Source organism: Triticum dicoccoides, chromosome 6B, assembly GCF_002162155.2.
Source record: "Triticum dicoccoides isolate Atlit2015 ecotype Zavitan chromosome 6B, WEW_v2.0, whole genome shotgun sequence".
Classification (NCBI taxonomy): domain Eukaryota; kingdom Viridiplantae; phylum Streptophyta; class Magnoliopsida; order Poales; family Poaceae; genus Triticum; species Triticum dicoccoides.
This window is the reverse complement of record NC_041391.1, coordinates 167,045,686-167,058,861: the sequence shown is the minus strand read 5'-3', so window position 1 is coordinate 167,058,861 and position 13,176 is coordinate 167,045,686. Positions and strand designations below refer to the sequence as shown.

Below are 13,176 nucleotides of genomic sequence, written 5' to 3'. Positions count from 1 at the left end.
GTTCTTGTTCATCTTCTTCAATTCCGCCCTCAGTTCGACATCTACCATCGTCGGGTATTCCGGACGCGTTGTTGCTACCGGAGCGGCACTGTCATGGGGCAGATTGAACTCGCGGATTGCATTCCCCCTCGAATCCAGCAAGCCCAACCCTTGAAGCATCTGGATGTAATCATCCATCCACTCGAAATGGTGGCATTTCTTCACGATCTGAAAACGAAATCACATAACCTAAATCCCAAATCTGACAGATTTTTTGAGAAATTAGAGATAAAGGATGCGAGGAAAACTCAGATCTAACCTGCCCCTCCGGCTTGCTCTCCCATTTCATGAACTCGTGCCCAAAGTTCCCATTCTTCTCCTCCTTCGAAGTCAACCGCTTAAGTGGCACAGTCCATGGACAGTCAGTGCATCGAGTCATTGGCACTGGACCATACACCGGCCACATGGAACGGGGGGCTAACGAGGAGGTCGATGTATCGCTGGAGAGGAAGAAACAGAGGAATTGCTCTAGAGGAAGAAGAACGAGAAGATGGGGAAAGAAACATAGGAACTGCTCGAGATCTGCTCGATGCCTTTGTCTGTCAGATGGAGAAGAGGGGAAGGGGAAGCTATATTGACGATTTGCCACATTGTATTTTGCAGTTTGAATATTTGAACCAACTCATAACACTGACATGTGGTGGTCATGTGCGAAAAATACAATTTCATATGTAAAGTGGGGCAGATCGTAAAAACCCGAGAAGGACAATGCAGTAGCCAATCAGGATGCAAAACCAGCGTCACGCGGATCGTGCATGCCTGCCCCCACATCTGACGGCTGGTGTTTGGCGCTTGGTAGGATCCGATGGCGGACGTTCGACGCTAGGGTTTGGAGCATTTCTGCGGGGTTATGAGCCAGTCAACGGGGTTATTAGGGTTTGACCAGATTTCAAATGGCCATAACTAAATTAGAAAAAATCGCAAAAATATAGAAACAAACGTAGTTCGTCCATTTATGAGACCTAGTTACCATAAAAAATATAAACTCGGTATAGGTGCGTTTTTTTTTGAAAAATCAATTTTTGAAGTGATCTGTCAAAATCAAGTCCAAATGTTTTTAAAAAATTCAAAAAAAATCAAAATGTTGTAATTCTTGCGCACATAGCCATCATATGTGACAAGGTTATGAGAAAAAATATAAACTTGGTGTAGTTCATTTTCATGAAAAAAGGCTTCATACAAATGAGCTATCACCTATGAACATGTTCAGAGTTCGTAGAATAGGGAGAGAGGGTTTAGGGTTTGAAAAAAATCAAAAAAATTCAAAAAAAAATCAGAAAAATGTCCATATCTTCATTTTGGAGTGAATAAGAAGGATCTGAACTTACTTTTTCATTTTCATATCTAAAACGTGTTATTTGACGGTTTTGAATTAAAAGCATATTTTTTCAAAAAAATGTAGTAATATGAATATTAATCAATAAATAGTGAGACTTTGTTTTTACCCTATATATATGAAACAAGTGTTAATAAAAATATATATGCCTCATTTAGACAAGGTAAAAAAACTTGATTTCAAATAGGGTTGTTTACCCTAGCTTTCGAGCTCGTTTCTAGCATGTTTCTCATTCGGACTGTTCACCTACGAATATTGGACTTCAAATGCTCGATCAAATACACCGCACAAAGCAATGAACCTCCAATGTTCAACTTCAACTTTGGCTCGAATCTAAATTTTGGCCCAAATTCAAATATTGATTTAAATTCAAATTTTGATGGAAATTTGAATTCTGACTCAAATAAGAAACCAAAGTAGAAGCAACATTATTACAACTGATAAACTTTCATAGTAGCTCAAATCTACCAAGTTTTAAGATGCCAACATCTTAATACAAATTTACCAAGTTTTAAGCGATCGACTCACCCTCAAATTGACAACACAAACATTTCCCAACAACTTAATTCAAATTTTTGACTTGCTCCTTGTGTTTGCAGCTGGCTTCACCGTCTTGCTCCTGGTTTCCCCAGTTGAGATGCTCTTTTCTTTCAGACTCTTGTTCCTTTTAATCTTTACTTGGGGTTTTCGCCGTGGAGGTGCTGATGGAGTAGTTCCACTCGCCGAGCACTTGACGACCATTTGACGGTCATCTATGGGTTCAGTAATCTTTAAAGGAACAATTGGAAAAATTACCCCCTCCTCTTCCTCTCTTATAGCTTCAAAACCATCAAAGGCCATGGTTTCAAAATCTTCTGCTTCTTCATCTCTTGGCCTTTTCTCCCTAGAGCTGGTAAATAAAATTATAAGCCATAGGCAAAAAAGAGAACAAATACAAACAAAAGGGTAGTTGCATTCTACAAATGCAAACACATACCAAGATGCTTCATTTACTGCTGCATTCTCCACTGCATCTTCAGTCTCCATTGCTGCTGCATTCTCCTCTGCATCTTCAGTCTCCATTGTTGTTGCATTCTCCTCAGCATTGGCTTGTCCATCTTTCCTCCTCTCCAAATGATGCATCCACTGCATTGGTACAAAGCCTAGCAATATGCCCCAGCACTCCACATTTTTTGCATGCACGCTTCTTTGGTAGACGACCCTCCTCACCTGCTCTAATCCTCTGGTTCCTTGGTCTTCCTGGTGGTCTAGTAATGACAGGAGCGTGGAGTTTGAACCCTGGATCTACTATGTTTCATTGATCTTTCCCCAAGAGTGTAAGCACATTGTCAGCATAAGCAGCCATAAATTTGGCAACAGAGAAATACTCAGAGCAATATTGATCAACTTCACCATCTGCACCCCCAATAACGGTCATCAGATGTAGGGCATGTATGCATGGCTTCCCACGGATCTGCCATTGCCTACAAGTACATTCTCTAGTACTTAGGTTCACAGGAAACCTCCATACCCTATTTTTAGTGTCAGTATAGGTAACCTCTCCCTCATATGTACCAGATCGAATACATTTCATCTTCAGTCCTCTTGCCTTCAAGTGCAATGCCTTAATTAGTGATGGGAGCATCTGATGACCAACATATTGTGTTTCTGCAATTCTTTTGCGAAGAGCCATCTTTATCATGATCATCTGCCTCATCTTGTCAAATGCTTGCCACAACAAGAGCCCTTTCACTGACTTGAACTTTGAATTGAAGCATTCTGCAAGGTTAATGGTCACATAATCTACTCAGATTTTGTTGAATTTGCTTCTTGACCACACCTTGCCATGATGTGCATCCATGTACTCCTTCACAAGAGGATTTTGAGCATACAACACTCTCAAATGGTGTTCATGCTTCCTTTTGCTGCATGTGTATGATGTTGGCCATAAGTTCTCATCATAAACTTTACCTTTGAACTTATTTTTGAAATTATGCGCTAGGTGTTGCATACATTCCCTATGCTCCACTCCAGGGAATACAATTTCTACTGCACTCTCTAAACCCTTGCAAGCATCTATGTGTATAGCTAAACCTGGGGGTGTGCCTATAATGTTGCACAACTGCTGCAGAAACCAGACCCAACTTTCCTCAAACTCTGCCTCCACCACACCAAATGCAACTGGAATAGCCAGTTGTGTCCATCAACTGCAGAAGCTGCTACTAGCTATCCTATCCATCTTCCAGTCAAATGTGTAGCATCTACAGCCAAATAGGGCCTGCAACCATCTAGAAACCCCTGCCAGCAAGCCTTGAAACAAACAAAAGCCCTTCTAAAACACTCCTTCTCAAATGACTTCCCTTTTATTTTGAATGGAATTGTATGCTTGTCAATCTCTACAACACTCCCTGGACTTGCCATCTCCACTTCAGCTTTGAAAGTGTAAAGCAGCTGAAAACTGTCATTCCATTGACCATTAATTCTGTCAAGAGCCTTTTCCCTAGCATTGAAAATTCGCATGTAAGGAATTTTTATCTTGTACTTCTCAAAAAGCTTCCCATTTAGTGTTGTTGGACCAAGTCCAGGTTCTTCTCTCAGCCAATCCAATATAGCATCTGCCGCCCACCTAGTTTTTGCTAGCTTGGTTTTGGCCTTCCCCCTCCCCCTCCAGGTGGACAGGTGTGCTTGTGTGGGTTTTTCTTTATCTGAAACAAAATAAAAGGGTAAAAAATAGTTAAGAAACCTTACTCAATGATCTGAAACTAAATTACTAACTGAACTTGGATTACTTCAATATATTTGCACTTTCTCATACGAGATGCATGCAACTTCCACCTACACCTAGGATATGGACAAAAAAACTGTGAACCTTGCTGGCTCACTCCTTTTAATCTTATAGGTGTTTTCAGATATAATGCACCATGTTGTCACTACATTCCGACAGTCCACCATTGATTGGAAAATGGTACCTACACTAAGCTCATGTTTTTCCCCGTTCCACTCAATTGTTGGCATGTCATCACCATCGTATTCATCCTTGATTAAGCTGTCCATGTTCTCCACCTTCTCTTCATCGTCAGTGTCATCAAACCTAGCTTGGCTGATGGGCTCCTCCGTATATTCATCATCCACTGCTTGTTGACTGGCTACATCGACCAGTTTAGGAAACATCATCTCGTCTTCATCATCATTTGTAGGCACTGCCTCGTCAGGTTCTACATCTTCTTCTACACCAACTGCAGAAGGTACATGAGAAGCAGCAGCTGAACCGGAACCAGAATTGGCAGCAGGCATGTTGTGGCTCCATGAACCACTTGCTTTACTTGGTGTCGACCTACAAGGAGTGCCAGGGTGCTGGCTATTAGCACAGACAGATGATGTCTGAACTCCCTTCCCCTTCGCCCGTTCTGCGCGTGGCTGAAGCACATCGATTTGGAGTTTACCGAATCGGCAGCCAGCAATCCCAGCAAAAAGCAATGGCATATGATCGTCGCAAGTTAGTGGGAGAAATCTTTTCTCGTCACTACTGAAGTAATTCAGTTCAACAGCATCGGCATCACTCCAGGGATAGGTGTTTCGGAGCTCAGCTCACAAATCTTTGAAAGATATGCTGGTTTCTACCACTTTGGGATAGAAAAATGATGAAATCAAATGTGGTTTAGTACCACGCAGCACACTAGTTTCCATTCTAATCGCCAGCCGGAAAGCCAGCGCGGGATCAACCCTATTTTGTTGAAACAAAGGCTTTAGTTAGCCGGGTAAAATCGAGCACAAATTCGAACGATTCAAGCAAACAGAAGTCAAATACGGCCTACAATACGACTTAGAACGTCAATTCGAGAGGAAACGATGGTTACCCAGGTTTAATCCATGAATTATCTGCCGCGGATTCGACCCAATCCTCTCCACGGTCGACTGCCTTCCGGGTGTCCTCACTCAACATCGCTATGTAATCCCAGATGGGAAGGTGGGCTATATCTGGCGGAGACGCGGCGTCGCCGATGAACGGAATAGGGGCATAGGGTGGAGGAAACAACTGTGGTGGAGGCAGCACGACGCCGGCGGAGGGGGCGGGGCGGCGCGGTGCGGTGCGGCCTGTCTAGATCTGTTTCAGATTCAGACAAGCTGCCCAATACGTGTCTCCTTGCGGTCCCACCCGTCAGCAAGCAACGATCAGACGAAGACTCGGCCCCACTCGTCAGCAATTAACGGTCAATGGACGGTCAAGATGGCAAACGCCCGTTATGAGCATTTGTGAGAGTTTCAGCTAAGGAAGAGGGGAAAAGTGAGCAAAAGTTTGGAGCGTGGGGAAAAGTGAGCACAACTAAGAAACCAGGGGCACTAATTTAAATATCCCTTTCAAAAATGACATTGTGGGTTTTTATATGTCGGCCATTTGCTGATCTTATCCCCATAGGAGACCATTGCATACGGCAATAACAATGCCCATTGTCTGGTTGAGCTGCAAATCTGTGATGATCAATGGTGAATTGACATGTGCCAATGTAACTGCGTTTCCCATGCATCATTGTAGAGTATCGTATTAGTACATTGCTACAAGTTTGAGTGTTTGACCACCTGATTAAACAAGGTATCTCAATCGTTCCCCACGGACCAAAATGATTGTACATGAAGAAAATGATCTAGCAAGAGGTTGTGATTGTTGAGGAGTTCGGAAACCCACCACAGAGAACTGTATTGAACCTAATAATGTTTGGAGCATGGTCACATGAAATTCCACATTAACATCTGTACATATATTCAAATTGCAGACTAGATCAAGCCAAGCCCTTATTGCACCACATGTCTCCTCTAGCTTTGCCCGACCTGACGCCGCTTCTCCCCCTCCCGGCCTGAATTAAACTGATACGGTAGATATATCATCGCACCAATCTGTGAGAGACATGTGACACCACGAACGAGAGAATCCAGGAATACATGGCTTCAATACATTCTAGAAGCTCCACATTAGGGTTTCACAACCTTCTTATGGCAATCGCCAATGAGGGCATATGTACATATAGTAAGTAGCATAGCAATCATCTTGCGATAATTGGATTCGCCGTGGCGCCATGATCACAATAAAATCTGAAATCACAATTGTGTTGCATCTTAAATGTATACCAAACATCTCATCGCTCCCTGCAGATCTCTCATCACATGCTGATTTTCCAGGAAACTCATAAAAAGCTCTCTGGTTCTTTTCTTAAACCATTTCTTAGTGGTAGGAAGTACATTTGAAACTCTCTGCCTGCTATAGGTACTGCCGGAGGCACTCTAGTAGGTGTAGCTTTTGACTTCTTTTCATGTCACTTCCTGGGGGAGATTTGTTAGTATCGTTCACTTGTTTTGAAGCCAAAATCGTAGAGTGAGAACTGTTGATAGTTCTCCTTATGATGGAGAAAAGGATGACTTCTTTTCTAAATTAAATGCACTTCTCTTAGATGATCACTCACCCATTCTGATAGGTGGGGGTCTTAATATTGTTAGATACTCCCTCCGTCCGAAAAAGCTTCCCTCAAATGAATGTATCTAGCACCAAGTTAGTGCTAGATACATCCAGCACCAAGTTAGTGCTAGATACATCTATTTGAGAGACAAGTTTGGGACAAGCTTTTCTTGACGGGGGAGTATATACCAACAAGATAAAAGTAATGATATCATAGACCACAGGTGAATGTCTGGCTGGAAATTTGGATCCTGGCGGAAATCGAAACACCTGGCCTGCAATTCACCTGGGCAAACCAGGTTGATCTTGTCATGTCCACAATAGAGTTGATGTTTTGGAAAAGTTCATATGGCTCAAGCCTCGTGAATGATTTTGAATGACACAAAAAGCTTCCACCTAGCTAATTGAGGGCTTATTTGCATGGAAATGGAATTTGAGGATGTTGGAGCTAATCTAAAAGATGTGAATATGCGCCTCATAGAGCATCTACAACCGGACTTTGCAAATCCGGCCCCTCAAACTCCTGCGGAAGCGACCGGGCGCGTCCATGGACAGTCACCGGTCACGCCTCAAATTAGCCACTCTGCATCTGAGTCTCTCATAGTTCGACCCTTAGATCCATACAAAGCATGCAAAAGAAATCCTACGTACTACGTACTGCGTACCATCCTAGCTGATCTTCATCGTCGGAGATGTCCGTGAGGACAGCGCCAGGCGCCGACTGGACGGGCGGGTAGGAGGGCTCCGGCTAATCCTCCTCTTGCTCGACCTCATCCATGTAGGCGAGCATCTCCGCCTCCTCCACAGCCTCCGTCTCTTGCCAGCGATGGCGTCTGGTCTCCACAGCCGACTCCGGGTGGAGGAAATCGAGGATGACATGCTACTCCGCTTGCATCCCCCACATCCTCCTCCTCCGACTCATCCTCCTCCTCAACCTCCTCCTTCTCGTCCTCCTCCTCCTCCAACTCCTCCTCCGGATCCACTGCATCCGGAAGTAGCCCCGTGGCGATCCGGGCTTGGCGCGTTGCCCAGATCTTCTCAAGGAGCTCAAGTCGGCGCTCCGGCGTTAGAAATGGCTCGCTCCTCATCCGGCGGCGTGGGGCATGGCTACTAGGCAGACGAGGGGAGTGGAAAGTGGCGGCGCCGGTGGACAGGGGGAGAAAAATGTGGATGGTAGGGTTTCGGTGCCACCGGTCAATTTAAATAGCCGGGCTAGGCACTACGCGACCTGCCGGAGCGGGGCCACACGGTGACACAGGTCCGACGAAGGAGACGGGTTTCGGACCGGCGGGTTTCCGGGCGTTTACGCATGGGACCCCGCCGTCATCCAACATGACAGGCATTGCCTGCCTAGGCGTTTGAGGCCCGTTTAAGGAGCCCATCTGGGTCAAAAAATCATGACCGGTTGGACGGACCGCCCGGACGTATCAGGCAGGTTTGAGGTGGCCGGTTATCGATGCTCTTAGGATCTCCGATAAAAAAAATGGAGATGGAAAATTGTGGAAACAGCCATGCATCCCTCTCTATTATGACTAACCTAGATGTGATGTCCAAAGTAGATAAAATTATTAAGAGAATTGATGGTTGAGGGGCAACCTTCTATCATGCGATGGTAATGGCCGACTACTGCCTAAAAATGTTCAGATGGCTCACGCCTAATTACTACTGCTCCACAACATTGATTCAGATGGGGCAACGATGAAGTATCATCGTGATTGATCTGCTCCACAACATTTATCTGGAATTTTTTAGGCCGTCGTTGATGGTTACGATACTAAATTAGTAGGATCTACTACTGACATAACCTAATTACTACTGACAAAACCATAATTATTGTGAAGTGGATAAAAGTAAACGACTATTCTTGAACTTTATTGAGGGGTCGGGCCCTTTAAATCGTAGACAAGAATTGACAACAGTCCAGTAAGTCAATTCAATCTCTAATACAATCACTAAACTTGTTGGACTCTATTCTAACAAATAAAAAACCACACGCTTGATGGGGATGACCAACATAACATACACCTGAATAGTTTCCCACACGAATCTTCCACAAGGTGCGCTCATCAAATGAAAGGGCTAGCGCTTGGCCAAAACAAGATAAAACGACCTAGGCAGGAAGACCATCAAAGAACTTCATGTAGTCGTCAAATGTTTCACCGTGCCTGATCTTAACGATGGACCCATCGTCCTCTACCTGTAGAGCAAAAACACAACAAATTGGTACGAATGAACATCCAGGATAAAAGAGGAGAAAGTGCATCAAGGGCGAGTAATGGAATAAAAGTTCGTCTCCGCAGTTTTGGGTTGAGAAAACTGCAAAGCTATGTGTTTTAAGCAACAATCGCCAAAAATTGTACAGAGAAGAATAGGCAATAGTTTGTACCCAATACTCGGCTGGTCTCATCTTCAGATTGTAGGTCGAAGCCATGCTCATGCAGTAGGCTCCTGCGTCATGGACAACCAAACCAGCTCCCTGCAAATGCAGTGTCAGAAGAGTGCAGACATGGGTTGAAGTTATCTGAGAGAAAACATAGATGGTATTGTCAAACCTTTTCAGGTGTTGGAAGCTCCCTGTCTTTGCCAAGGAAATCTGCAGATTCGCAGACTGGCCCAACAATGTCAAAGGTTGCTACTTCTGCACCTGGAGAGGGAGAAACTAGTTCTATATGCTGCAACACAAGAATTATGATCAGCGGGTAAATTATGATACACCTGGTCAAATAACTGCAGCTGTTGATTTTGTGTAATAGTAATACTTATCAGTGGGTTCCAAAACAAAGTAATACCAGACCAGAAGCAGTAATAGTAATACTCATTATTCGTTGTAACTCTAGACGAACCTGATATGCTCCATATAGACTAGGCCTGATGAGCTCAGCCATGCTGCCATCAACTACAATGAAATTCTTTGTGCCGTTAGATTTTACACCAGTGACCTTATTGACGAAGCAGCACGTATTGGCGATCAGGGATCTTCCAGGTTCGATAATGAGAGTAAGATCCCGTGAGAGGACCAATTCCCGGACCTACCAAAATTGTGATACCATAAACAGAGGGTGAGCTATACATGAAGAAACTAGAAAGCATCTGTTCCTACAAAGATATAAATCATAAACATAATATAGATACTGAAGCTCACAGTGTTGATAAGATCCATAGGTGTAGGCAAGACTGCACCAGTGTGGTGGTAGTCTATCCCCAAGCCACCTCCAATATTCAGGTACTCCAACTCAAAACCTTGTGCTCGAATTTCATCAACAAAGTTCACCATAAGATTTGCAGCGTCTCTGAAAATATCAACCTAAACAAAAGGAAGTCGCAACTTGATTCAGACACACAAGCTACTTGATTTCAACAGAAATACTATTCCCTCTGTCCCAAAATAAGTGACTCAACTTTGTACTAACTTATTTTGGGACGGAGGGAGTACATGTTAAAAACTTAACAGAAGTGACAGGACATGTATAGCAAAGTCGTCTTTATATAAACAGAAATCCATGTGTAGGATGAATAACGAGCACATATTGGGAAGTCCAAGGGAAAAAGAATAAGAATATGAATTCAGTATTCTGCGCATAAAGAGCCAGTTCAGCAAATGGGAGGAAGCTATTGTGTACAGGTGATACTGAATTCAGTGCAAACTAATGATATCCAACTGCAACTCACAAATGGACTAGCCCCAGCATACCGTTGAGGTCAGGTAAAGTTCGGTAACCAACGCCCACACCCAAACTTTAATGACCTGAAGGTGCCAACTGCACATAACCAGTTTACCCATTTCCTATTGGGTAGGCAGTACCTAATATGGGGTGTGTCTGTCTTCCATCAAACACTTCATATACAGAGCGGAATAAAGGTTGATAGTGCACTGGAAGTAGTGTGCTACAAACCAGAACCACCCATCTATTCTAGAGGTCAGAACTAAACCATTTTCTACACAACATGGTTTTCGAGTCGATGAGTTGTTCTGGTGTAGCGACCCTTGCCGAGTCGTGTCTTGCCGATCGACTAGTCTTGACTAGTCGAGGTGTTTGAGTCGACTTCCGGTTACGACTCATCGACTAATCGACGACTAGTTGCGACTAGTCGTTCGACTCGAAAACAGTGCTACACAATGATCTGTTGATATGTATACCCCCTCCATCCCAAAATGTAAGACCAATATAGTGTCAAAAATGGTCTTACATTTTGGGATGGAGTAGCTCAGAATAGTACGTTAGCTGATACAGAACAGAGTATTCCTTCCATAAAAAGATGCATTTAATGTTACATGATGCAGCATCACAGTTGTCCCATGGTGAAACAAAAATTAAAATCAAGTCTGTGCTGAAGAGTGCCGGTAGGCCGCCGCACGGAAATGCAATTTAAAACTAAGCTTAGTACACCAAAACTTAAGCAACTAAAGAAATGACTTATTATCAAATGGTGCAAGACATTACCTTTGTAATGGTAGATCCAAGATGGCAATGAACACCCACCAGTTTAATATCATTTGAGTATGACTTAATAGAGTCTAAGAACCATTGCAATTTTTCATTGCGAATCCCAAATTTGGATGTTTTGTTTCCAGTGGCAACATAGGGATGAACCTGATAACAAGAACATAAATACAACAATCAGAATACCGCTCCACGATAGAAAATGCCTTATATGATGTGCAGAACTCAACGCATCATACAGTTTTTCACATGATCAATCTTTCCTCTTATAAAGGTTGGAGTTGGTGGTGAGTTCACACGTGGGACCATACAAATAAACAAATACACTATCCACATATGGGACTAGCAACCTTCCAAGAGATATAAAAAACAAATGTTACTTTTAACAGGCGTGAGACCTATCCCGAATAAACAAATACATTGCTACCCTAATGTGAGAATACACACTTGTAAAAACACAATTTATAAATGCAAGTATGCCTCCAGTTCAAAATCATGGCCTTCATTTTAGTTTCTCTACCCAAGCAACTCTTTCGGTTCCATCTCAGACTCATAGCAGAAGAGGGCAAACAAATTACAATTCAAAGCGGCAATAGATGTTGTCCTCCTAACTAATCTACGATCTTGTGCATTCAACTTACTCATGCCCATTCTCCTATGTTCCAAATTCAAAATGTAACTCACTATAAATCTTGCAAAGGACCTATATGGTCGCTCGAGTCTCTTTAGCAACTGCAACATGATCTTCTATTATATTCGCGCTCGCTTTTTAATCGTGAACCATGCAACAGCCGCAAGACACCTCTCCTAAGCCAGTGGTAATTCCTCGTTTATTATGGCTTCGTAGCAACCCATGAGCATTGTGCTAGTTAAAGTACAAACAAATATGCTTTGATCATCGTTTATCACAGAAAGCTATAATGCCTCTTCCAAATTATAACAAACGTACGTACGCACACAGAGACAACTAATATAAAAAAAGGTCGCCCAAGTAAATAGAAGGGGAAAGAAAAATGGAGTTCATAATCAACGAGTCATTTGATTTGCCACAATCATATTTGCCATGTGTGTGCTTTGGAAGGGAGGGATAATCGTACCTGTGGATCCACATCTGGATTAATTCTGAGCAAGACAGGCACTTGCCTTCCTGCAACTCTTGCAGCAGTGACAATATTCTCCAAATCAAACTCACTGTCTATATTTACAAATACTCCACTCTCTGCGGCTAAAACAAGATCTTCCAATGTCTTTCCATTTCCATTAAATATGCACCTGATCTTCAAAATATACAAACTCGACATAGTTAGTTACCTCCTCTGTAGGAAAGTTTCTCATTAACTGATACACAATTAACTGTTCCAGATAAAGGGTTCAAAAAGTCAGACCAACATACAACTTGTAAAGAATGTTCTATTGTAGGATTCCATAATGGATTGTAGAGACGAAAGTTGTATAAAATACAAATACAGATACAAATATCAGACAAAACCCTGAACTCGCCCTTGTAAAGTGACTTCTACTAAAAGCTTTTTAGGACAAAAATCAGGGTATGTTTGACAGCCTAATTTTGCCTCATACAGTTGCCGAGTTATGCGCAACCAAATGGAATTGGCGACAATTTGGTCACCCCTGCTTTCACCAGAGTTTTCCTATATAACTACAGCAGTATAAGGAAAATTAGGCTATTGTGTACAAAGGAAAATAGACAGGCTCCTGCGATAAGATTAATTACACAATTAGTCATTTTCATCCTTCATTCTTCTTGTCTTAAGACCAGAGCTAGAAAAAGAATGTTTCGATAGCAGACTGGCGGTTACGAGTGTAAAAACTAGATGATCTCTCTTTCTGTAATTCATCTAGAAATAAACGGCCTAATTCGAAGTTGTAAATTGAGGAGCTGTAAATCAATCCACCAAACAAATTATTGCACT

At 42.8% G+C, this 13,176-nt stretch overlaps 1 protein-coding gene across 1 annotated transcript in view; it reads right to left on the bottom strand.

Annotated features, from left to right (window-relative positions):
- Positions 1-8,648: 8,648 nt before the first annotated feature.
- LOC119322740 (probable diaminopimelate decarboxylase, chloroplastic) overlaps positions 8,649-13,176 on the bottom strand; it is a 5,737-nt gene continuing 1,209 nt past the window's right edge. The window contains exons 2-8 of the mRNA XM_037596250.1: positions 12,343-12,517; positions 11,246-11,395; positions 9,946-10,107; positions 9,647-9,832; positions 9,356-9,475; positions 9,190-9,279; positions 8,649-9,000 (exon numbers count right to left, since the gene is read on the bottom strand). Coding sequence (XP_037452147.1) covers positions 8,914-9,000; positions 9,190-9,279; positions 9,356-9,475; positions 9,647-9,832; positions 9,946-10,107; positions 11,246-11,395; positions 12,343-12,517 — 970 coding nt within the window. The 3' untranslated portion in view covers positions 8,649-8,913. The remainder of the gene's footprint in view (positions 9,001-9,189; positions 9,280-9,355; positions 9,476-9,646; positions 9,833-9,945; positions 10,108-11,245; positions 11,396-12,342; positions 12,518-13,176) is intronic.